Genomic DNA, 24016 nt, shown 5'->3' with positions numbered 1-24016 from the left:
AAAATGTCGATGATTCTTCGGAACGTTATTACAAAGCTTCAGGTTTGCTCGCAACAAGCGGCAAAGCTTTGCACAGCTGTAGTTAACGAACAAACAACTAGTAAAGAATTTGTTCCAATTATCTCTAAAGTAAATTATAACGATGAGAAGTTTTTATATCAAAAGCCACGGGAAGTTTGGCTGGAAAACTTAGACACGCTTGAAAGAAAAAAGTTAGGTCTAATGTTTCTACATCCAGACGTCTATGCAGCACCACCAAGAGTAGATATAATTCATCAAAATGTTAGATGGCAGAGGATGTACCGTTATGTGGTAATTACAAAATTACAAACAACTATCTATAAAGGAGGTTGTCATTCGGAAGTAAATTTAGTATTTTATTTCAGTGCTATGCACATGCAAAAACTCGAGCAGAAGCAAGAGGTGGTGGTCATAAACCTTGGCAACAAAAAGGTACAGGTCGTGCACGACATGGAAGTAGACGTTCACCACTATGGAGAGGTGGCGGTATTGCACATGGTCCAAGATCTCCGACACCTCATTTTTATATGCTTCCCTTTTACATACGCGTTCATGGTCTTGCCAGCACATTGTCTACAAAACTTGCTCAAGATGATCTATACATAGTTAAGGATTTAGAGTTACCAACAGAAGAACCTTCTTACATAAAAGAACTGATAGAAGAAAGATGTTGGGGTCCTTCTGTACTTTTTGTTGATACTGAAGATATCATGCCCAAAAATATAACAATGGCAACGGATACTATAAAACATGTAAATCTAATGCCTGTGTACGGTAAGAGTGCAATTGAGAATTTACTATGATAATTTAAATGTACTTCACTTAATTTTCATTTATTTTCTAGGCCTGAATGTATATAGTATGTTAAAGCATAATACCTTGATCTTGACTGAAAGAGCTGCACGTTTAATCGAAGAAAAACTCCTGTATCACCTGCATAGAGCAGATATTAAAAATGTTATGAAAGCATTTAAAGTCAACCAAAATTAAAGTCAAATGAAAGGAAATATTGAAACTGTATTTATTACTGATAAAATTGTAGTTGTCTTTAACCAACAATAGACATCTGCTTTACAATAATTAAATGAAAGTCAGTTATAAAAATTATGTTCCTTATAACTAAGTATTCCTAGTCAAAAATTAATTTCCTATATTTATTTAGGGTCATTTTTTTTTTAAAGTTGGCATACTAGTCGACTTCCTGGGAAGAGGCTGAAAGACAAAATATCACAGAGAATGAACACAAGATCAAATACAATAATCATACTTATACAAAGTCATTACCATAGGATGAGGATCTCCACCTAACATTTTTTCACGTATTGCCCACCTTAGGCTTGCATGTTTAGCTTCCCCAGGGAAAGACATCTGCTTCCACTCTTGTTGATACTTTTGATAAAGTGCAACTGGGTCAGATTTTTTATTACTTAAACTTTTTTGAGCTTCTGGTTGTAACCTCCATGGCCTAATGACTGTTTATTGAAACCAAATTAAGATTACTGACATCAACATTGAATGACATTGGATATATTAAAATCTTACAGGATTTTGTTCCAGAGTGAGAAGTTTTTGTAGACAATATACTTTTTGTTTGACTACTTCCAACCCGTTCTTGCTCGTGTTCTAGTATATTTGGAGCACTCATGGGTCTTTTGGGTTGTAAAGATATTGACTCCTTATGATGAGGAAGAACTGTATCATTTTCTAGTTTTGTTCTGGGCTTCCTTACAAGACCACTGTCTTCTTTTAAATATTCTGAGCATTTTTTGTAACTTTTTAAATGAGTACTGGTATTATCTCCTTCATGGGTAACACTAGTAGATTTAACATTGTAAGGATCAGACACTGTTTTGGGCTTTGACTTTGTAACACCATTTTGCTTTGTACCTAAAGAACTACCTTCCGTACTTGAACACTTTTTATTCTCTTTATCACTTGACACACATTGTACCTTTACCTTTACGATAGGACTGTCAACATAAGAATTAGAGGAATCAGTGGTCACATAGTTCTCAGCTGAAGAGAACTGCTTCCTCTGTTCTCTAAGAATTCTTTTTATATCACTTTGCTGTTTCTCTATTATTTTCTTCGTGATTTCTTCTTTTCTTTGTTGCTTTTCACGTTCTTTTACTTTTCTATACAACTTCAAATCTAACGACAAAGATAAGAACAAATTAAATCTACTGTACAACAACTACAACAAAAACGATCAAAAACCAGGAACAAAATACAAATCCCTCAAAGCTGTTTACCTTTCATAAAACCTTTCAACTGTTGCGCAGTAATTCCAACGAATCCCAGTGAATTAAGAAGAGCCAGCACCTCTCTTGGATCATCGTCCATTATTGTCAAAATAATATCGATCAACAACAATATAAATCACCGAAGAAAACCACCATCGTTTGTTTTCACACCGTCCACAATTTGAATGACAAACGTTGAAATCAGTTGTACGCCGAGGAGCACGAATCACAAGTACGGATAATTAAATACCGTTACTTGCTAGTTGACTTCATTCCCCATAGACGACGCCAAAGGTACTTCAACTAAAATTCAAATTTCCCATACAAAATTACAACAAAAATTCTCACTTAAACCAGTTAAATACCACTCAACAATTATTAACATTAACTACAGACTATCAAAACCATATCAATTTAATTACCACATAATAAAATCAATGGAACGTCCTATGGTTACCATCTATCGGCCACCGAGGGAGTCAGAAAGAGCGTCCGCAAGCGTTCGAAGAATTGGCGGCGAATTTCCGCTGCGATCAATTACAAAACCGAAATAAACATCTACACAATGACATTTCGACTGAATCAATTAGCCGATAAAATGCCTCGACGCACAAGATATCATTCTCCAGCAGTAACGTCTACGTAAAAGTTTCTACGTCGAACAACGATAGTCCGATGGCTGCGCAGAATCTTTCGCCTGCGCTTGATTTACGTCTAACGAAGCATGCTAAATTGTGCAACAGTCTGAAAAGAGGTCTTCGTTGAAAATGCCGTCGACGGCGTGCACGATTTTCCTGCTGGCAGCTGCTATAACGTCGCCGCCGTTCCCAGGTAAACTCCCGACGACCCCGTGGCACCGGAAGTCCCCGAAAACGCACACGGCCCTTCGAATCGGTTCGAGTTTGCGTACGAGTTTGCTCTAACGCGTCGGAATTATTCTCTACACACGCTCTAAAGCGCTTAATCGCGCGGATTGTCGGTTCTAATTTTACGACCAGCCGATCAATCGATGCGCCCACATTTAAAATATTCGTTCAATGGAATCGTGATCTTATTGTAACGAACCCGTGTTTTTTCAGACACGCGCGCCTCGAGGATCGACGTGCTGGAGGTTCCACGCATTGTGCGTAATGGGACCGGTCCCATCGATCTATCGTGCCTGTACCGGGTTCGATCGGACGAGAACGGCCTCGTGGTGAAGTGGTACCACAACATGGACCAGATTTACCAGTGGATACCACCAAGTAATTTTCCGTTCAGACCAGAAATGAATTCTCATTGAGAAACGAGGAACTTTTTAAAAATTTATTGTAGAGTCAAAGACTGAGTCTGACGAGAGTCTGACTCTTGAAATCTTGATTTTCCGTACAGTTATCCTTTTCAGTAAAGAAAAGTAGCAACTATTCACTACTTCGTTACGATCTTTGCATCACGATATCAACTTAGTTATTAAACATTTCAATTCGACATCGATTATCTCTCATGTCCGATTCTTTTCAAGTAATCCATATCGTCATCGGTACCTAACACGGCATTCAACGTGTTAAACATTTGTAGTGCCGCCGCAGGATGTCGGCGTGATAAACGGTTTGGCCGAGTATCCTGAGGAGAATCTGCGACAGCCGAACTCGCAGTCCGTGATTCACCTGAGAATGGCCACCGTCGAGATGAGCGGCGAGTACACGTGCACCATCAGCACGTTTCAAGGGGAGGACTCGAAGAGATCGCGGATGATCGTTTACGGTACTCCGGGAATTTCTGATACGAACGTAGAAATGTCTCGGGAAATCCTGAGGAAACCGTTGAAACCGTTGAAACCCGATTTTGTCTCGCAGCACCGGAGAAAGACGCGACGATCCACGTTTCCTCGTTCAACGAGACTCATTTGAATCTCACTTGCGTGGTGAACGGGGCGTACCCGAGGCCGATCCTCAAGTTCTACGTGGAAGGGGCGGAGGTGCACAGCTACTACGACCGGACAGAGAAGACGGAATGGTACAGGAAGGACCTGTCGGTGAAACGAGTCGTGATCGTCAGGAACACGTTCGAGCCGACGCTCTTGGACTGCGAGGTGTCCATACCGCGAACGGATTACAAGCGCAGAGAGAGGATCATCTATTATCCTGGTTCGGCTATTTTTTAACCCACCCTGTGTGCAATTGATTTCCGAGGCTAGACCGGTTGCACACCGTGTGTGCAATAGTAATAATAATGTCCTTATGACCTTCGCTCCTGGGGGTGTTCGAAAAAGATCGCCTCGAATGGGCTAAACTCCACATGAAACTATTGGATTGGACTGGAGTGTTTAACACTAGGTTTACGCAGATTGAATTTTATAAACATTATTTATCCAATTACATGAATATGAATTCTGATTGTCTATTTCTACATCTACAATTTCCAAAATCTAAATGAACGAATATCAACTTCTCCAGGAACAATAGAATAAACTGTACAATAAATGCCCGTGAACCTAGTGTTAAGGAAATTCGAATGCTCGAGAATGCAATTGGAAGAACAAAATGTGAATTGAACATTGTCAGTAACTGGGAAACGAAATGCAGAATGGTTTCTCCTGAGACACGTTATAATAATCGTGCCATAGATATTTTATATATATTGTTATTGCAATCTGTGGAATTTTGGCTCTCAAAACTGCATAGACATCCGGAGTCTAATCACTGAATTATCTTTGTTTTTATATGTTCCAGCTCAATCGCTGTCGCAAATAAGCAGCGCCTCAAGAAATCCGTCGACGTTCGTGTACATCAGCATCATCAGTCTGTGTAGATTAATGACAGCGTATTAGAAAATAGATGTTAATATTTTCGCGATACAGTAACCTTATTGTACCCCGTGTCGTCATGCCAATCGGATTTCCCAAATCCCCCGTGACTTTTGTACGAGTACGTAGGAAGCGAACTCGGTTCCTGCTGATTAGAAGTCTAAGGACAGTTTTAAAACCGGAGATTATTCTGAATACCGTATCGATGCCGAAAATGCGATTGCGTGTGCGTTAAGGATGCAGACGGCGGCAGGAGCTGGTGGGGGACTATATCTTGAGGTGGCGGTCCTCCGCAGGAGGTCTTATCACTTGCTCTTCGACGCTCGTCCCCAAAGGATTGGTGAGTCGGCATCTCTGTGATCAGTATTACGCTTTAAGCGCTCTATTCCTGTGTTCAACTCTGTGTAGACATTTCCCAGTGTACGCAAATTTTGCAAATATTTTACATACCATAAACTCGTTATCCTCTGACCATTTCACTTTTCTTTCAAATCGTATATCGTGTTCTGTCAACGTTTTGCAAAGTGTGGTACCTTTTTCTATAAGAAGACGTACCCTGTTCATTAGATGTACCCTGTCTTTTTTATTAAAACAGAACAAGGTGCCCCACAAAGCAACAGCGGTTGAAGTGTAAAAGGATTTCTCACTCTTTTCAGTTTCAAAGAAACTTCAATCGTCAGACATGAAGCTGAACGGCACTTGCATCATGCTGCTGCTTATCGGTGAGCATTGTTTTATGTCACTCACGATTAAAACCGAGAGCGGTCCGTTAATTGCTAAATTCAGTCGCGTCAAAGGACTCCGGAATAGACGGGATCGTCGCGCGCAGTGTAATCTCTTCTATAAAGAGATAATCCCATCAAACAGTGTCTTACTGAAAGCGGTATACCGTCCCCTCTGAGATCTTATCCTTCGCTAATTTCGTATCGTGTCCTGGGATAATATTCTGGGATGAGATTCCGAGTGTCCCGAGTATTAATTTGTTACGAAGAAATTCCTTTTGAGCGGGTACGCCGACGACGCACGGCTACCTCGGAAACTGAAAAAGTTTAGGGGGCCGCGCTCGACTTCCGCATTACTTAACGCCGGCATGTAGATGCGGTAACTTGTAATTACTTGCTTAAAATTCATTACGTTCTGCCCGTGACATCCATAAATGCATCTCCTCGGGCGGCGCGCGGGTTGCGCGGAGAAAGAAACCGACGAAGAGGAGGGTCGCAGGCGTGACACGTTGTGTGCGTTGCAGTGTGCGCGTTCTGGACCATCGGGGAGACTCTGTCCTGCGACCAGTGCGGCAGGGAATGCGCCGACATATGCGGCACCCGACAGTTCCGGGCCTGTTGCTTCAACAACATGAAGAAGAGGCAGTACGACGGTGGATTGAAGCTGTGGATGAGACCGCGCCGATACACCATTCGCCTGCAGCCGGACTACGACGTGTAAACGATCGCACGACGGAATTGTTTAACGCACACGCGTCGGTTTTACAAAATTGCACGGCGTTCCTTCGCTTCTGCGGCTAGACGGTTTAATCATTTCAGAATGTATTACGTATATGCACACGTACACTCAGGGATTCTTCATTATTTTCCATAGCGAATTGTCCTGGATGTATTTGACCAACTATGGTTTCGCTTATAATTGTTATAAGTTGATTATAGTTGACGATGAAATACATGAGACTTTCAAGTTGTCGTTCGTTGCTTCGTCGATTCTAGGTCCAAGAAATAGAATATTTCTGGTAACGAATGTGAACGGTTTATGTTATATTCTTTTTTTGGAGGCGGTTGGGTTTGTGAACATGTTTGTAGTGTTTTATGTGGGTAGGTAATTTATGTTATAATTAGACGAGCCACCGTTGTATGCGTTTAACTGCTTTCTTCAACGGAAATGATTGATTCGCCTCGTCGGAAGATGCGTCTAGTTTATTCAACAGTTTTTTCCCTTTGTTTCTGATCATGTTCCACTGCAGTTTATCCAAATCGGGATATGATTCGTTATTCAGTAGTACTATTAACTCTGATTTGTTCTTAACATTGTCCAGTGTTAATACTTTTGGTGGGTCTCTCTTTTTATTTAAATGTTTCGGTGTCATTTTGAAATTTTCACGTTTTATGCTTACACCATCGTCTTCGATATTTTGACTAATTTTATCTTCGACTTCTATGATTTCTTTGTGTTTCTCCTTTTTTGCAACTACAGGCGCATTTTGCAATGTATTCTGTTTAGTTGGTTTTAAATTAAAAGTGCGGCGATCTATAAATTCTGTGAAAAAAAAGAACTGTTAATTATTTCTACATTTATCTGTTGTATAAGTTAATGTTAAGGTGCCAATCCTTGTACCTCCTGGATCATTGTCAAAAATAAGATTTTGTTCCCCTATTGTTACATTGTTATATGTTAAATTTTCTTTCTGTGGATTCAAAGAACTGGTTTGATGCGTTTCCTTGCTGTAGTTACACACATCTAATGCTATGTCTTCATCTGAGTCGTAATCACGGGGAATAATTAATTTGAACATTGTATTACTTAATCCATAAGTACTGGGAACACTGTGCAAATGCAAATTATCAGTCATGAGACAATTACACAGCGGTATATACAGAATTTGCATTTTAAACTTACTTTGATATAGGTTCATTTATCCATGGCAATGCTAGCCATACTTCTAAATTAGTTGGCAGTTCAAACTCTGTAGGAAGCCAATTTACACCTATTGCTTTGAATAATTCTAAGTACTGATATAAATCATTATACCATATACAAGATCTTTTTATTAAATGCCTTGATAAAAGCCTATAAGAAAAGATACTTAAGCTGTGTAAATCATTAGTAAATACTTATTGTATAACATTATAACAACATACCATATTCTACTAACAACAGAATATGCAATAGTGGCAACGGTCCAAGCATGGCCTAAAGCTATTCTACACTTAAGAAAGTGGGCAGCATGCTTTGAGGTTTCTTCTATGCGTGCCATTAACTTTGCAAACCCCTGAATCCTTACTAAAACATATTCTACCATTTGCTTAGTAGGTAACTTAATCTTGTTGCTGTTTATTTCAACGTAGCTTTTCAGATTTTCATATTCTTTTTCAAGAGATAAAGAAAGATAATTCAACAAAGCTCTATTAAGTTTCGACATGGATTTCACACCCTTATCATTTCGAAATTTAATTTTCATACGGTAAATTAGTCTACTTAAAATAGCTGCTTCCTTGTGCAACAGCTCTTGGGATTTCAAATCTTTCAGAGCCTTGTCTAAGACATTAAAAAATTCCGTTGTATCTGTTAATGATAAAAAATAAGTTAGATTAGAATGTTTTCATTGTTAGACCATGTGCCATATAGGTTACAATCTACATTACCAAATTTATTACGTTGGATGCAATAAGTTGCATTCGGTGGACGTTCTAATTGCATTCGATTCCATAATGCCTCCATATTAATTGTTTAATTGTTTCAAGATACTAACGTTAATCTATGTTACTTGAATCAAAACATAACCTTGATTTTCACATTTATAAATATCTTAACATAGAACCGTACAAATATACAATTTTTATTTGACAACAGTACAGTATGATGGAATGAAGTATTATTATTATATACGGTACAGATTCGTACTTCCACGTATTTATATGCATTCACACATGCATACTTAATTCAAATTCTACTATCACAATATACTATCATCCCAGGGGAATCGGTTGGTCTAACAGGGGCAGGACGGCATAATACAGGTGAATCTGGAGGAGGACCAAGAGGAATTAATTTATTTACTCCAAAATATTTAAAACCACCTTGTATTATAGGACGATACATTAAATTCGTCCATGGCGCGTAACCTCGTGTCGTATTCGCCGGTTGTATAAACCTGCAATAACGTCACAATCGAATAAGTAATAAAATATTATGACCGACACATAATAAAATAATTAAATTTTCACCTGACTGCCTTTATTCTTTTAATTGGAGGATAATACTCCTGGCAATCCTTAGGTCGATCAATATTCAACAAAGGCCAGGTGCAGGTTGTTATCGTGCAACTGGACCTGTCCGTATGACCCCGTGAGCACAATTCGCAAGGTTCCTTTTCCATTTTTATTTACAGGCCATTCGTTAATTTATAAAAAAAGAATCCAATTCTCCACAAAACTAGTAAATTTTTTGCACAACAAGATAAAAAAATTGAACGTTATAGGTACATTTGTTTCTTCTGTGCATATGGAAAAAACAATTTTCTATGACTGTATACTAATGCAAAAGATTGCCAGGTAATTTTATGAGAGGACATACCGTTTATTACAGTTGTACAGAGAACATATAAACTTTTGACAGGATTATGACTTGGAAAGAGGGCATGCCGGGTATCAGGGTTGTAAGACAGGTAGAAGGGTGTTTAGGGACAGCAAACAGGTGTTGTGCAAGGTACGCAAGGATAACATTTGATGGTCCCAGTGTAGAAAAGTCCTCCAGAGGTGACACGTGTCCTTATAACGGGTCCATATTCGGGAGGAGCGGGCACTGGCTTAGGTAAAGGTGCACAGGTGACGCACGGATAGCAGCAACAGGGCGGGCATACAAAAGGTCGTGGAGGGCAAGGTAATGAAGATGGGCAATTACCACTAGGTGGACTAGGAGGGCAACAAATTATGGGTTCCGAGTACGACGGAGGACACGGTGGGCATTGTGGTTCCATCGGTGGACAACCACCACAACTGAAATAAATACTCTAAGTATTGATTGGTCATTATAGATTAGGCACCAAATATTATCATGGAAAAACTGAATTTCCTTTGATGTAGGTGTTTTTAAATCATTCAAGACAATAGAAATAATATTCAGTGGCGTCTATGGATAATAAGATCATCAAACCTTTTAATAATTTCTTTCAGCTCTTTCTTACCGTAAGGGCGGTCGCACCTTACAACCACCGACATGTTTTTACTTATATTGTGATTATAGAATTGCGAATTTTGTTGGAGTTTCCGGACAAGAAGATTGTTTGAAGTTGGAGCTTGAAGTGTGCGATGAAAATAACTGAACGGTAGTTTGATAAGCGAATCACTATATAAACGAGACAAGTTCGCAGTTAATAATTTTTATGTAAATAGCTGTTGTATAAATTGATCAAGGACGGTGGAGTTCGAGGTGTAACGATAGCCAGCGCCGCTTTGAAATGTTCTTTGGTGATTACAGCGGCGTTTAGATCCTCTTCCAGTGCTTTCATCGCTGCCTCGTGGCATATAGCCTGGATTTCTGCCCCAGAATATCCTTCTGTGATTACGACTAGATCTTGAATATTTACATCACCGTCGACCGGCATGTTCCTCAGCTTTATGTCGAAAATCTCTTGCCTAGTTTCGTCATCGGGCAATGGTACATATATTATACGGTCCAACCGACCCGGTCGAAGGAGTGCCTGAGAAGAGTATTAAATTGCCATTAGCAAAAGTCAATGTACCCGGTGAAATGTTTCCCTAGAATTATACTGACCTTGTCGATTTTATCGGGTCGATTAGTGGCAGCAACTAGTGTAACGCTTCCCAATGCAGTAACCCCATCGAGTTCCGTTAGTAATTGCGCTAAAACCCGTTCTTGCACGTTGCTCCCACCATTAGAGGACGAACTTCTTTCACCCCCTAACGCATCAATTTCATCAATAAATACTATCGAAGGCGACACTTGCCTGGCTTTTCTAAATACTTCTCTTACAGCTTTCTCAGACTCGCCGACCCATTTTGAAAATAACTCCGGACCCTAAAACGGACCTTTCTGGTTGAACATTGTCTACTAGAGGACAAAATGGGACACACTAACGCGTTACCTTTATGTTTAGGAAATTGACTTTACTTTCTGTTGCCAGAGCTTTCGCGATCATTGTTTTAGAACAACCTGGTGGTCCAAACATTAGAACTCCCCTAGGCGGAGTGATGCCCATTCTCTCAAATGCCTCAGGATGACGCAACGGCCACTCAACCGCTTGCTTTAATTTTAATTTCAAATCCTTCTGCCCTCCTATGTCAGACCACCTGACGTTAGGTACTTCTATCAGAACCTCTTTCATGGCTGACGGTTTTGCTACAGCTAAAGCGAGATTGAAATCAGGTAACGTTACTTTTGAAAAGGATTCAAAGGCTACGTTTGTTTTTTGTTGGCACTTTACAGCATTTAAGACTGCCTGGGAACATAGACCGTACAAGTCTGCTCCAACAAACCCGTGAGTAACGAACGCGATATCTTTTACGTCCTGCACGGTTAAAGTGTTTGGTATTTTTAGTAACAACTTTTGTAGTATTTCGATTCGCATAGTTGGAGTTGGCACGTAGATTTCGAATTCTTTGTCTATTCTACCAGGTCTCCTAAGAGAACTGTCCACCTGATCGAGTTTCGAAGTCGTGGCCAAAATTACAATATTATCGTTTGTATTCTGTATCTCGTCAAACAGTGCTATTAATTGGGAGAGAACTCTTCTTTCGTGGTCAGTACTGGAGGTGGTTCTTTTAGGGCATAAGTTATCGATTTCTTCTATTAGAATTATACTGGGGGTTTTAGCTTTGGCTTCCATGAAAATGTCTTTTAATTTCTGCTCTGTTTCGCCGAGGGATTTGCTATAAATATCTGAACTGTAAATAATAGAACTGTTGAGATCATATTCAGATATTAAAGCATTCGCAATGAGAGATTTACCAACACCACAAGCACCATATAATAATATTCCTTTACTAATATAAAAATCTCCAATACTTTTACATTTACCAAGACCAATATTAAGAACATCTTTAATGTCTTCTATCAGATTATTATATCCTCCAATATCTTCCATTCTGTATTTATGTTTCTGAGGTTCATCTTTTTTCTCTTCTTTCTCGCTTAAAATGGTCCACTTTGTATTGTAAAGTGCCTTGTAAAGTTTAACACTATACGTATGATCTGTGGTTAAATTCAGCTGTTTAAACTGTTCCGATATACTGTCTGTACTTTCATCTGATGTAACTTGTATAATCTGATAAGTTAATCGCTTCCCATAAAATGGTATGCTGAATTTATTTCCAACGAAAAATATTTTCTGTTCATTATGATTCTTCAGTATTATGTTAAGTTCTGTGTTTGTTTCCGGTACCGAATGCTTTCCCGTATTAGAAATTATAAATTCTTTAGCAATAGTAACCGGACAATTCAATTTTTGTATTTTAACAAGGCCCTGCAGATTATTCAATTCCATTGCTACAAAAGATACTTTGATAGAAATATTTTGATATTTCTTATTAAAAAAAAATTGGATTTACAACCAACCATGCTTTGTCAATGAGACACTCGTGAGTGTTTTTTCTTTAGTAGGCCATGCAGTTTTAACCACTGTGCCACCTTCTGCGCTAACCAAAACAGGATCTCCTATTGCGATATCGCACAATTGTAATGCGGATTGGGACATAAAGACCATGTCATCTAATGCTCTTGGTGATATATTTTTTGGCTGTTCTAAGCAAGAAATACATTGGTAAAAAGTTGTATGGCCAATGACATAAGTATTGTTGCACATACCTTGTGATTTATACATTTCTATGGTACTGTATAAGGTACCACAATAAATAAAATCGTGACTCCATTTCTCCAAATTCGGTGGACAATTAGCTTCATGGTCAGCTACGTTTTTCGACGTTAACGTGCTTTCACACTTTTCACATGTGACCCAAAGAGAAAAAAGACTCTTTCTTCCGCTGTCTTTCGTTTTTGAAGTCATTCTAAACAAAATAAATGCTACTCGGTAAGCTACAATTCTCTCAGTCGCATTATTTCTTTTTACTCCATTGTAACCTAATTTTTTCTAAGAGTATACAAACATTGAAACGAGAGAGTGGCTCACAACGAAAACATAACCTATGAATTGGTAAGATCAAAGCTGTCCACCGGAATACACCCATGAAAAGAATAAATATATATACATTTTTACCTCACGCGTAAATGATTCTTCGTCGATGTCGGGATAAAACTTATTATCTGTTGAATAATTTATGAAACATTTACTCGATAGAAATATTTATTGCACGATACTACCCATCGAAACACGTGTACGTCGGGTGGCATATTTCGTGCGTAAAGACGTAATAGATAAAAAAAGTTGGGGTGTAGTAACGATAAACAAATAAAAGATTATTAAACAGGTAACTGAAACCGTTATATTTTCTATGACGTAACTAGTATTTGATTCAATTTAAATAATCGATAGCTCAAACGAGACATCGATGCTGCGGTATCTACGATCTATTAAGTAAAATGGCGCAAATTTAGGGTACGCGTCCTAAGTCTGTACACATGGCACGTGCCATTAAGTGATTCATTAAGCGTAAGTGGCAAATATCTGATGTAGCAGGTACATTAGACAAATCCCATCTATCACGAAAACACCTAACAGAAGCATTCCCATTCATCTTCCTGGTTGCTTGGAGGATACCAAGGTACTCGAACGCCAGTAACCCCATAAGGTTTAAATTTGTAGTTAACACGTTAAGCGCTACGAAAGTCTTAGCTGTTTTTCGTAGAGTTATTTTTTCGTAGCAAAGAAAAGCAGGGACAATTATTAATTATTCGACGTTGCAATATTATCAACTTTGTTACGTTATTAACCCCTTGCCTCATGACAACGCGTCAGCCTCGTGGCGATTTTCAGCATGATGCAACAAACATCATTTCGAATTCAAAATAAATATTATTCTTTTGTAATGAATTATTACACTTAAGAGCAACCATGGACATAGAATATGCTTACAATTTTTAGCTTAAAATTTAATGGCTGTGTCGTTTAGAGTCGAGAAAGGAAGCATAGTGCAAGGGGTTAAGGTTGCCTTGCACGTTACCATTGTTTTCAAATATGGCGCTTAACGTGTTAATATTCGAACAATATTAAACCGGAATATACCAAACTATTACCAAAATTCGTATTAAATTTTCTACCATACATCCATTATAGTACATTTCTCCGATAAAACTAACGCGCACGAGTCTGGCTCGTCCGACCTATTCCACAAGTTCAGCGTGCACGAGTGTCACTCGGGGTCGGTCATTAAGGGGTCCAGACCACCAACAACGCCACATTCACGGTCCACGTAGAAAAATGAATCCTGATCCACGTATATCATTAACAACCAAAAAGGTATCATATCTCAATTAACCCTTTGAAGAATCTTTTGAAATATACAAAATCTTGGGTGAAGTTAAATTATAGATGAATTAGTTAATTGATAGACAAAAGGGAAACTGCAGATCTCTTGCTGTTTGAGTAATAGAAACATGAAAGTTTCATCTCAAACTATCGACATTCGTCCGCAAAGGGTTAATTTACCAGTACAATAGAATCTTCCATCAACCACGATGGTTACACGAATAATAACCGCAGGTACTCGACGAGTTCTCAGGAGAAGAAAGTACATGGAAGATAATCGGAACCAACGGTCAGGAGATTTTGGTACGAGGGTCATTACCGACGATATCCGATGCACGAGACAAGTAACGTCGTTAGGTGATACGATTGATCGGAGGAAAAAAGAAGAAGAAGAAAAGAAGAAGAAGAAGACGACGACGAAGAAGAAGAAGAAGAAGAAGAAGAAGAACGAAGGTAAAGAGACAGCGAAAGGGACGGACCCAGTCGACGTAGGGAGATGAAAGTCGGCCGGGCTGGAATGTTGACGTTTGCAATGGAGGCAAGATGAATCAGGTTCGGCGGGGCATAAAATCAGCATGATCGGGCCGGCGCATCGGCGATTGTGGGGTAGAGCAAGAGGGCAAAAGACCCGATGGATGGACGGACGGGCCAGCCGTGACGAAGCGGGCCGACGTTCCCGTACCAAACGAGATTAATAGAGATCCGCCTGTCAGCCGGACGCCTCTCCGTCTGAGCGAGATCCACAGCGGCTTCCAGACGGCCAGTCTTCTCGCAGATCGCAACCTGCGTGGGCAACAACCGATCGTGATCGATCGCACCGTGATCGGCCTGTGCCTACGGAACTACACACCGCTGTCCGCATATGACCGTGCGAGTTTACGTGCGAGCCCGTACGAGTATTCCGTGCACCGCGAATCAATCTAGTCATCCGGCCGCGCGTTCGTGAGAGCAAATGACCGCAACGCCGTCGCTGTGACTAATTAGCGGTGCTCGGACCTATTACCGCGTCGACGCGCCGATACACCGCGTTCACCTCTCGCACAGGATCGGCAGTAAACGCACGGAGCCCCGATTCCGCGCCGACGTCTCTCTGCGCTCGCCGGATCCACGTTCGCCTGGACGCGCGGGTAAACCGCGTTCGATTCGCCACGGTCGCCGCAACTCGTACCGATGCGAATGAGAATCACGAGGGGTCGGTGGGCCGTATTCGGTGGCTTCATCTTAGTTTGCCTCGCCAATTTACGATTAGGTAGGCACTCATCGATCTCTTTTACCTGCACGATCTTGCTTTCCCGCTTGTTCTCTCTTCGCGTCTTTCGTCCGTCTCGGACCATTGGGAAAGTTTCTCTTCGATATTATCCGGTTTGATTCTTCAATCCGAGAATAGACGATAGAAATGTTCTCCGGTCAAGGGGTTACGCAACTCGGTAGAATTGACCTGTATCGAGGTACCGAGACGGGATCAAGTTCAATGTGCGCTCGCGAGTAGGTTTCGAACGCTTTCCTCGCGTTTCAATAGCCGGAGCACCTCGCGCGCCGTCTCTATCGGCGATCCTCATTGACAACCGCTGTCGGGGCATGTTTCTGTTCCAGCCGTCGGTGATAAGTGTCCGGACGAAGAAGGAACGGCTCGCAGCGAGGAGACCGGGCAACATACGTGCTGCGCGAGACACGAGAAGAAGATCGACGTTGGATACGGTAAGCGACTTAGCAGATAGTGCGAGGACGGGGGATGCAGCCCGCCGCGGAACGGGGAACGTCGATCTTCACCGTGCGAAGAGAGAGAGAGAGAGAGAGAGAGGGAGGGAGAGGAAAGTCGGAAGAAAAAGAGAATCCAGCGATCACGCAACGGGTTGCGTAATTTTAGCGGGCTCGGCTAAGTGGAAATCGCGTTCCCTCGTTTCTCATTTCGCCGCCCCACGTTCTACGAGCGGTAAACGCCGCCGGTGGCCTTGCCGCTAGATCCGATCCGGCGAATTAATATCGGGTGTTCAATCAATTGACGCCGATCGAGAGAGAGAGAGAGAGAGAGGACGGAGGAGCAGCAGCGTCCGGTGGCGGGCGACCGGCGTTCCAGCCGTCTAAAAAAGATTCGACACACGCGTGTTCACGTGGCCGAGCCGCGGATCGGATCGGATCGGTTTTTCGTGAACGGAACGCGATGGGAACACGGCGCGAGCGATCCCGATCAATCTCGTTCACCGCGCGGATTCGATTCGCCGTCCCATAGAGATCAATTGCCGGCGGCCGGCCAAAGGGAACGGGCTACCCGCGGTTCGGAGAATGTTAATCCTACCGGGCCCGATCGGAGGAGGAGAATTAACGTTTCGCCGAAGTAACCGTTCCGCGAAACCGCCTAACGGGCAACCGCCCTTCGCGCCGCGCGAATCAATTGTCAATTAACCCTGCCACGCTCGGGACACGCCTGATGGAATGCAAACGTGATTACGATTTCCTTGTGTCTTTCGCCAGTACGTCGATTGCTCCTTACGTCGAATGCGGTTTTAAGTAAAATACGCGGAACGGAGGAAGATGTGATATTGAATTGTTCGATTGTTATTGTTGCACTTTTACTGAATATCGCAGTGGGTAATATTAACCCTTAGTATTCTAGGTTGTTTTGTATATCAGCAACTAATTTTTGTAGTATTTCTAGGGAAAATGAATGCTATAACATTTCTTCTTTTATTTTCCTTAGTAAAATTTGGATGTATGGAAAGTCTAATAATTTTAGGGTAATTTTTATAGTATTTCTAGGGAAAAAGAATGCTATAACATTTCTTCTTTTATTTTCTTTAGTACAAAATTTGGATGTGTGGAAACTCTAAGAATTTTAGGGTTGTTTCTGTAAGATTCATGGAAATATTTAATATTGTAACTGCTGTAATATTGGAGCCTACAGAGTTCAAAGGGTTGATATAGAAATATAATATGTAATAATATAGAAAATATAGAAAATATAGAGAATATAGAAAATAGTAATATAGTAATAGTAATGTAGAAAAATTTCTATATTATTCATTTCAAATAGTCACCGTTCAATTTCACCATAGTAACTCGATTTGATTACAAATCACCATATTCAACGCATTAATGATAGAAAACCATAGGAAGCACCAGGAATTCTCCAAGGGAATTCAGTTACTGATAAGTAATAAACTCAGAAGGAGAAATCGATTGAAACTGAAGCGATTATAGGATTGAACCGTCCAGAGGCACACGTTTTATCCTGTTCCGCCGAGTCGTTAGGGGACGGTCCGCTGGATAATGCCATTTATAGGTAGAAACGCGGATAGGCGCGGAGCACGCGAAACGGCAGGGTATGTAACGTGAATCACATCGCGGAGGTCTGATATTCCGCGTGTCCCACGCGCTCGCGCCAAAAATAGCACGGTTACACTATAGACGGCTTTCCACCCTCTTCTTATATCTTGTCAACGTTCCACGCGCGTTACAACGTGTAAATTTCGCACGGTGATCCCGAGCGTTACCAGCGGCGCCACCCGATTTACACGCGTCACATTCTTTCGTCCGGGTAACGGCGGCCGCGCGCGCGTCCGACAACACGGCCGCCCGGATTTCATTGAACTTCGTCGTTCCTGACCGGTACGATTCGTCATTTCAGGAATCTCGGGGGAGGTGATCCAGATCGACGTCGGACACTGTCGCAAAGTGTGCCCGCGACACAATATAGACGATCCAGGGGACTTGAGTCGGCCCGCGGTACAGGTAAATCCTTCGATTGTTCCCGATTGTTCCGGTAAGATCGTCGGGCTCGCGGTGGTTAACGAGAGCTGCCGGTCGCTCTTTAATTAACCCTTAGCACTCCACATAGTTTTTTTATGTATTAGCAGCTCCTAGCAATTTTAGTCCTACTGAGAATTAACGATGTTGTTACATTTCTTGGACCTTTAACCGTTAGCACTCCACATAGGTTTTTGATATGTCAGCAACTCCTAGCAATTTTGATGGTAGTCCTACTGAGAATTAATAATGTTCTAACATTTCTTAGACCTTTAATTCCCTTCTCAGTACAAACTTTGTATATTTGGAAGATCTAATAGTCTTAACACTTTGCCAATCGAATGGGAGATCTCCCACTTTTCACTTAGCAACGTATTGCCTTTTACTCTATTTATCTTTTCTTTTGTTATTTACTAAGTCTTGAAGTGGGATTATTTGCAATTCATCAAACACGGTTCTCAGTTTTACGAAACACAGTTTCTAACTGAATTAATTGAATGAGTTCGTAGTTATAGTTCTGTTTACATTACACTATTGTCAATTCATTTGTGTTAAATATTTTTAGTCGACAGCAGTCATCCAGCATATTGTAATCTTTCTCGAGCAATCCAGAAGCGTCGGTCACCGGTGACCGACATGGCATTTATCGCGTTGATACCGAAAGATCGGTAGTCGCGCGAGGCATCCGAGAGTTAATATCGCGCCGAGAGAAAATTCGACGGGAATGCTGGGTTACGAAAGGATGCAGGTGACTCACGCCCGCGGGATGCGCACCAGGTGCAAGGTCTTGGCCGGTCCTTCTAAAAATGTGCGCTAACAAGGAGAGAAATATCTCTTTCTCGACAATGGCCCTCTGTTTTCGAAGAGAATCAGTTTCAAGTTTGTACGTTACTGTAATAAGACGATTAGAAGAATACTGCAACAAGGTACCATTCTAATTCTCCATACTTGGAGTTCCATTTTATATCCATTTTTCTGTTTTCCTTTAACCCCTTGGCCTATGATTTCTTTCTGAACTCTGATCGATACTACTTTGTCATTAATAATTTCTTAGAAAAAGAGAAAATTCTAAGCATATGTTATGTCTATATTTCCTTTTAAGTATAATAAATGATTCCAGAGGAATGTTTACTTTGAATTCGAATGAACCGAATAATATATATATATTTGTTGAACCATGTTGAAAATCTTCACGAGTCTCACTCGTTGTAGGACCAGGGGTTAAATTACAATTTGCTTTCAGATAAACAGCTTTCAGATTTCACTCGAGTCTCTAGATAACTTGTATTTTACTACAATATCAGTCACCGTTTATTACAGTAACCTACCAGCTTAAATCTCCCGAAAACGGACCACTTCGAAAAAGCCACGAAGGTTTTTCCTATCTATACATGGATCACAACATAGATCATCGTTCACGATGCGAAATTCATTGCAAAACGAGGACATTCTTGGACGTCGCGATTTTCGAGCATCGATCCTCAAATTTGACACTGGCCCTTAGGGTCCGTCTGAAAGGAAAGCCCAACGACGCCGATCTGAACGTGTTAACGATCCGATTTTCGTTCGTTCGGCGGAGGATTTTTTCCGAGGGTCTCGATCGTGATCGAGCGAGAGGGGACGGGGCCCGTGGAAGGAATTCCGTGCGAGGGAGAGAGAAGGGGCCAGCCGAGGGGACTCCGAATTCGTTGAAATGAAAAAGGACACCGCGATACACGTCGCCCCGCACGGCAGGTTACGTGTGCCAAGGGCTATACGAAGGGCGAAAAAAGGCAGGAACGTCATGTAGATTTATGACGCACGGGATCGACCAATCCGCCAGCTGGAATGCGGCCACGCCAGCGGCATCGCGCGATCGTACGATCTTCGCGACTTTTACGGCGAGTGCACCCCCCGCCGCATGCGAGCCTCGACGATGATCATGCACATTTTACACGCGCCACGATTTTTATACGGCCGAAATTCATCGGAGGACATTGGCCGACGCTAGGACCGAATTACATCGCTGCCCGGAGATCGAAGTATGCGTAACGGACGCCGTAGAGTTCGAAAAACACCGAAACGGAACGATCGGGCGGACGATCGGATTGCCATGGAATAGCTCGGGTTAATCATGATATTTTTCTATTGAACCAATTGAAAAGATTATAGTAAATATGGTGATATTCAAATGCATTTACTGTGGAATAGTTCGAGTTAACTAGATATTTTTCTATTGAACCAATTGACAACATTATAGTAAATAAGGTGATATTCAAATGAATTTACTGTGGAATAGTTCGAGTTAACCAGATATTTTTCTATTGAAGCAATTGAGAAGATTATAGTAAATATGGTAATATTGAAATGAATTTACTGTGGAATAGTTCGAGTTAATCAGATATTTTTCTATTGAACCATTTGAAAAGATTAGAGTAAATATTGTAATATTCAAATGAACTTACCATAGAAAAGCTCGAGTTAATTATGATATCATTAATTCTCTATTGAACCAATTGAAAACATTAGAGTAAATATGGTAACATTCAAATGAACTTACCATAATATTCCGGATTCCGTGAATACATTGACTGCTATAACATTACTAGCAAAGACGAATAACATTAGAAACAATGTATTAATTTATCATCGTAACTCTCGTTGCATACTCTACTCATCGTACCCACTCAGCTAAAAGATTCAAGCTCATAATTATCTTCAAGCAATTCGGAAGCTACGGGTATCGGTCACAGTGACGGCAGTCGACGCGTTAACGGGCGATCCGTATCGAGAGGGCACAGCAGGTCGACTAGACAAGCTCGCAAAACAATCCGATAACGACCCCGTAAGTCGCACGTACGCTGGCTGCCCCGTGGCGTGTGCTATTTTCGTCACGTGATGCAACCGGATCGGTGGTTTACGATCTTGCAGCACCCACGCCGCGGGAGAGAAACAAGCTGCTTCGGGGAGAGGCAAGGAGCGCTCGGGCACGCGATATGCAGAACGAGAGGATGTGTTTTGCGTCCTTGGAAGGTCGTATCGTGCCGGGTCACCGATCCGGCGCCGGCCTGGCCAGCTACTAAATCCCGAGTCGTGTTCCTGGGACCGGCGAGGATGGATGTGCCAGGGCACCGAATTTATTCAGAGAAATATTCTTAAGCCAGAAATATCGCGAACGACGGTCAGGACACGACGGGCCCCGAGGAAAGGGTCCGACCGGGCCGTTCCCGACGGACAAAGATAACGGTCGGTTATCCCGCAGCGAGGATAATTAACCGTTTGAATCCCACCGGTTTTTAGGGACCCGATCGATTAATGCCAGGCGATCGCGCTTCTTTCGTTTCGATACCGAAACTGAATTACGCTTGTCTATTCTTACGGACGCAAACTTTAGGCAGATCGTTATATTTCTCCAGTGATAATAACGAAGATAACGAGGAATAATCAGAAGGAAATAAATAAGCTTCATCTGATTCTACGATAGACCGCCATTTTTACGCAATGCAACGGAGAAGCGATCGCGCTTCTTTCGTTTCGATCGACACTGAATTACGCTTGTCTATTTTTACGATCGTTACATTTTTCCAGTGATGATAGCGAAGATAACGAGGAATAATTAGAAGGAAAGGAACAAGCTTCATATGATTCTTAGACCGCCATTTTTACGCAGTGTAACAGAGAAGCGATCGCGCCGCTTTGGGACTGAAACGGTGAAATGGCCCGAGATCGAGTACCGAATAAGAGGATCCTAACAGGAGATAAGTGTCGCGCGGTTGCTGTAAATCTCGTCGGGGCACCGTCGATACGGGGACACGGTTCGCGGAACCCGCGACGTAAATCAAACGGGAATTCCGCGAATCCGCGATCACGCTTCAGGCCCCTATCGATGAATCGTTCGTGCCTTTTGATTCTGTACTTCTTGTTCTTCTTCCTCGAGCATTCCCGTTTCGTCCTTTATCTGTTTAACACGTTAAATGCCATGTCGCCGATGATTAACGCTTCTAAATTAATCAGTTTAACCACTTGCGCTGGAAAGACGTCTTACGCGCGTCGTGATGTTTTTGTCCGAAAATTAACAACGACATATTTTACGCGTGGGTAGTCTTATTGGATAGTAAAATATTACACGAGCTTACTAACGAAAATAAATAGTACGCCAAGGGTGTTAATATTTCATTTAGTTTTTCATCCAGTTGGCAATGCTATGTAACGGTGATTGCGTAAACAAGCGAGAACAAATATTTGTACAAATATTTGTGTAGTGTATTTTGTGCAGTTTGGGTTGTTTTCTGCTTTAACATCAAATTCAAAGAGTTAACATTAGATTCCTATTTTCGGGTGACAGAAATGCTGCCAGGAGTCGCATTGCCGTCCCAGCGCCGAGAAAATGGAGAGAGTCTCGACGATCCAGGGCGTACGCGTGATCGAAGTGATCGAGGCCTGCGAGTGCACGCCGGACTCCTCCTGCAGACGGGAATCCTTGACGCATTTGGTTCATTCCGGCACCCCTCACCAGGCTGTGATGGACGTCGGGGTGTGCATGGGCCATTGCGGTAAAGGTATTGCGCCTTTCGTCTTTAATCCCGACTGCTTTAAGCTTCCTTGATAACACTGCTCTCGTTTCTGGCAGATCTCGGATGCAAACCTCTGAGGAACCACACGGTCAGCATCAAGGGACCGAACGGTACGTAGCAGAGGAAGATGCGCTTTAACAAATTGCTACCAGCGCTTATTTGAATGACGGTCTCAATATTTTCTTCAATCTAATAGTATATAGAAAATATTAGAAAAATGAAACAGACATTGTCACAGATATTGTCATTAGAAATTATAAACTACATTATATTTAGGAACTCAATGGCTCAAATGACAATATCTGTGGCATTCATTTCATTTTCATTGTGTACAATATAGGAGTACGGCTGTTGCCAATATATGACGCTGGTAGTGATTAATCTATTCCAACCGTTTATAGATAAGGATGTGTCAAAGGATTCGAAATATTTAATAGCTTCTGATCCTGATATCTATAGGATTCATTTCATTTTCATTGTGTATAATATAGGATTACAAGCGTCAGAAATATATGACGCAGGTAGAGAACATATTAATCTATTCCAACCGTTCATAGACAAGGCAGTGTCAAAGGATTCGAAACGTTCGCTAGTCGATTTGAACTAGAAGACGAATCAGTGGGTAAAACGAACCGGTTCACGTTTCAGGTGACGAAGTGTACCAGGTGATCGAGAAGTGCGGCTGCGCCGGAGCTTGTCACAAGATGGACCACATGGAGACCGTTCTCGACTTCAGCGAAGTCGAAATCAAAGACGGCACGAACACGACGGACGTCTGGCCGGTGCTTCGGGTAAGCTCTCCCCCCCGCGACAATGCGCGACGACGTCGTTGACTTCATCGTCGGTTCCGTTCGCAGCAAATCAACGTTGGACAATGCGTCGGCACGTGTCCGGGCAACGAGACGGAAATGTGCCTTCTGCGAATGAAAAAGGAGCCGTCGAGATGCTTAGCTAGTTTATACAGGAAGCAAAACGCCTGCACCCCGGCCAGATTCAAGGTTCACGAGTACAGGTAACGGAGACATCCGCGTCAGGATGAATCGGTTCCGCGCGGACGAGACGTTCGAGTGACATTGGTCGTTTGCAGGACTCGCCGGGGATCGAAGAGGGAGATCATTCAAATCACTCGGTGCGCCTGCGTTTAAACGGGACGGACGGAGAGCAGAGGTCCTAAGCATTACGAATTGAAATCCGTTTGACGCGTCGAGCGAAGTACCGTTTCCATGTTCCTACGTACACCGTGTACTGGTATGGCTAATAAACGTACGATAACTTTGTAGAAAAACGTCAGTGGTTACCTTCATCTCGATCGGAGCGCGCTGATTCTCGGGTAAGCTTCAGTCGATGATCGTTAACACGTTGAACGCCGCACTATTTCATAGAGCAAAATAACAAAAATATTTCTATTTAGTTCTATTTCATAGAACAAAATGGAAAAAATACAATATTAAATCAATTGATTGAATTGCGTTATTATTATCGCACAGTCATCTAGCTGAAC

The 24016-nt window shown here is 41.9% G+C and overlaps 8 protein-coding genes across 13 annotated transcripts; 4 read left to right on the top strand and 4 right to left on the bottom strand.

Annotated features, from left to right (window-relative positions):
- Positions 1-3: 3 nt before the first annotated feature.
- Positions 4-1103, top strand: mRpL4 (mitochondrial ribosomal protein L4). The gene is made up of 3 exons (XM_031989717.2): positions 4-312; positions 387-795; positions 866-1103. Exons 1-3 carry the CDS (start codon positions 4-6, stop codon positions 1009-1011), a joined length of 864 nt encoding a protein of 287 aa, XP_031845577.2. The 3' UTR covers positions 1012-1103.
- LOC116432596 (uncharacterized) lies at positions 1027-8719 on the bottom strand. The gene is made up of 9 exons (XM_076370687.1): positions 8421-8719; positions 7917-8340; positions 7675-7845; positions 7393-7601; positions 6899-7314; positions 2274-2400; positions 1564-2172; positions 1306-1493; positions 1027-1233 (listed from the first exon to the last, which is right to left on the bottom strand). The coding sequence occupies exons 1-9, from the start codon at positions 8494-8496 to the stop codon at positions 1186-1188; spliced, it is 2268 nt and encodes a 755-aa protein (XP_076226802.1). The 5' UTR covers positions 8497-8719; the 3' UTR covers positions 1027-1185.
- LOC116432604 (uncharacterized) lies at positions 2959-5098 on the top strand. Its single transcript, XM_031989718.2, has 5 exons — positions 2959-3095; positions 3344-3508; positions 3822-4007; positions 4100-4390; positions 4976-5098. Exons 1-5 carry the CDS (start codon positions 3032-3034, stop codon positions 5071-5073), a joined length of 804 nt encoding a protein of 267 aa, XP_031845578.1. The 5' UTR covers positions 2959-3031; the 3' UTR covers positions 5074-5098.
- Positions 5254-7860, top strand: LOC116432606 (uncharacterized). The gene is made up of 3 exons (XM_031989722.2): positions 5254-5389; positions 5706-5771; positions 6296-7860. Exons 1-3 carry the CDS (start codon positions 5287-5289, stop codon positions 6490-6492), a joined length of 366 nt encoding a protein of 121 aa, XP_031845582.2. The 5' UTR covers positions 5254-5286; the 3' UTR covers positions 6493-7860.
- Positions 8514-9154, bottom strand: LOC143174875 (uncharacterized). The gene is made up of 3 exons (XM_076370594.1): positions 9003-9154; positions 8856-8929; positions 8514-8541 (listed from the first exon to the last, which is right to left on the bottom strand). Exons 1-3 carry the CDS (start codon positions 9152-9154, stop codon positions 8534-8536), a joined length of 234 nt encoding a protein of 77 aa, XP_076226709.1. The 3' UTR covers positions 8514-8533.
- A 298-nt stretch (positions 9155-9452) lies between these two features.
- LOC116432607 (uncharacterized) lies at positions 9453-10142 on the bottom strand. Its single transcript, XM_031989724.2, has 2 exons — positions 9931-10142; positions 9453-9773 (listed from the first exon to the last, which is right to left on the bottom strand). Exons 1-2 carry the CDS (start codon positions 9993-9995, stop codon positions 9455-9457), a joined length of 384 nt encoding a protein of 127 aa, XP_031845584.1. The 5' UTR covers positions 9996-10142; the 3' UTR covers positions 9453-9454.
- LOC116432600 (ATPase family gene 2 protein homolog A) lies at positions 10141-13262 on the bottom strand. 3 transcript variants are annotated; one of them, XM_031989710.2, is made up of 6 exons: positions 13010-13259; positions 12601-12800; positions 12352-12537; positions 10883-12282; positions 10552-10815; positions 10141-10477 (listed from the first exon to the last, which is right to left on the bottom strand). In XM_031989710.2, exons 2-6 carry the CDS (start codon positions 12797-12799, stop codon positions 10148-10150), a joined length of 2379 nt encoding a protein of 792 aa, XP_031845570.2. In that variant the 5' UTR covers position 12800; positions 13010-13259; the 3' UTR covers positions 10141-10147. The 3 variants fall into 3 exon arrangements, with proteins under 3 accessions (XP_031845570.2, XP_076226698.1, XP_031845571.2); XM_076370583.1 differs by having other exon boundaries at positions 12352-12800; positions 13010-13262; XM_031989711.2 differs by lacking the exon at positions 13010-13259 and having other exon boundaries at positions 12352-12532; positions 12601-12748.
- A 79-nt stretch (positions 13263-13341) lies between these two features.
- LOC116432565 (uncharacterized) lies at positions 13342-23820 on the top strand. 4 transcript variants are annotated; one of them, XR_012999353.1, is made up of 11 exons: positions 13342-13514; positions 14027-14209; positions 14453-15467; positions 15812-15916; positions 17844-17947; positions 22287-22500; positions 22572-22625; positions 23164-23306; positions 23373-23527; positions 23603-23727; positions 23796-23814. XR_012999353.1 is itself a non-coding variant. In XM_076370588.1 (10 exons), the coding sequence occupies exons 3-10, from the start codon at positions 15389-15391 to the stop codon at positions 23658-23660; spliced, it is 912 nt and encodes a 303-aa protein (XP_076226703.1). In that variant the 5' UTR covers positions 13342-13514; positions 14027-14209; positions 14453-15388; the 3' UTR covers positions 23661-23820. The 4 variants fall into 4 exon arrangements, 3 of the variants coding, with proteins under 3 accessions (XP_076226703.1, XP_076226704.1, XP_076226705.1); XM_076370588.1 differs by having other exon boundaries at positions 23603-23820; XM_076370589.1 differs by lacking the exons at positions 13342-13514; positions 14027-14209; positions 14453-15467; positions 15812-15916 and adding an exon at positions 16053-16553 and having other exon boundaries at positions 23603-23820.
- The last annotated feature ends 196 nt before the right edge of the window (positions 23821-24016 follow it).

Source organism: Nomia melanderi, chromosome 9 (assembly GCF_051020985.1).
Source record: "Nomia melanderi isolate GNS246 chromosome 9, iyNomMela1, whole genome shotgun sequence".
Classification (NCBI taxonomy): Eukaryota; Metazoa; Arthropoda; class Insecta; order Hymenoptera; family Halictidae; genus Nomia; species Nomia melanderi.
The sequence above is the reverse complement of the archived record's forward strand: the minus strand, read 5'-3'. Positions and strand labels throughout refer to the sequence as shown.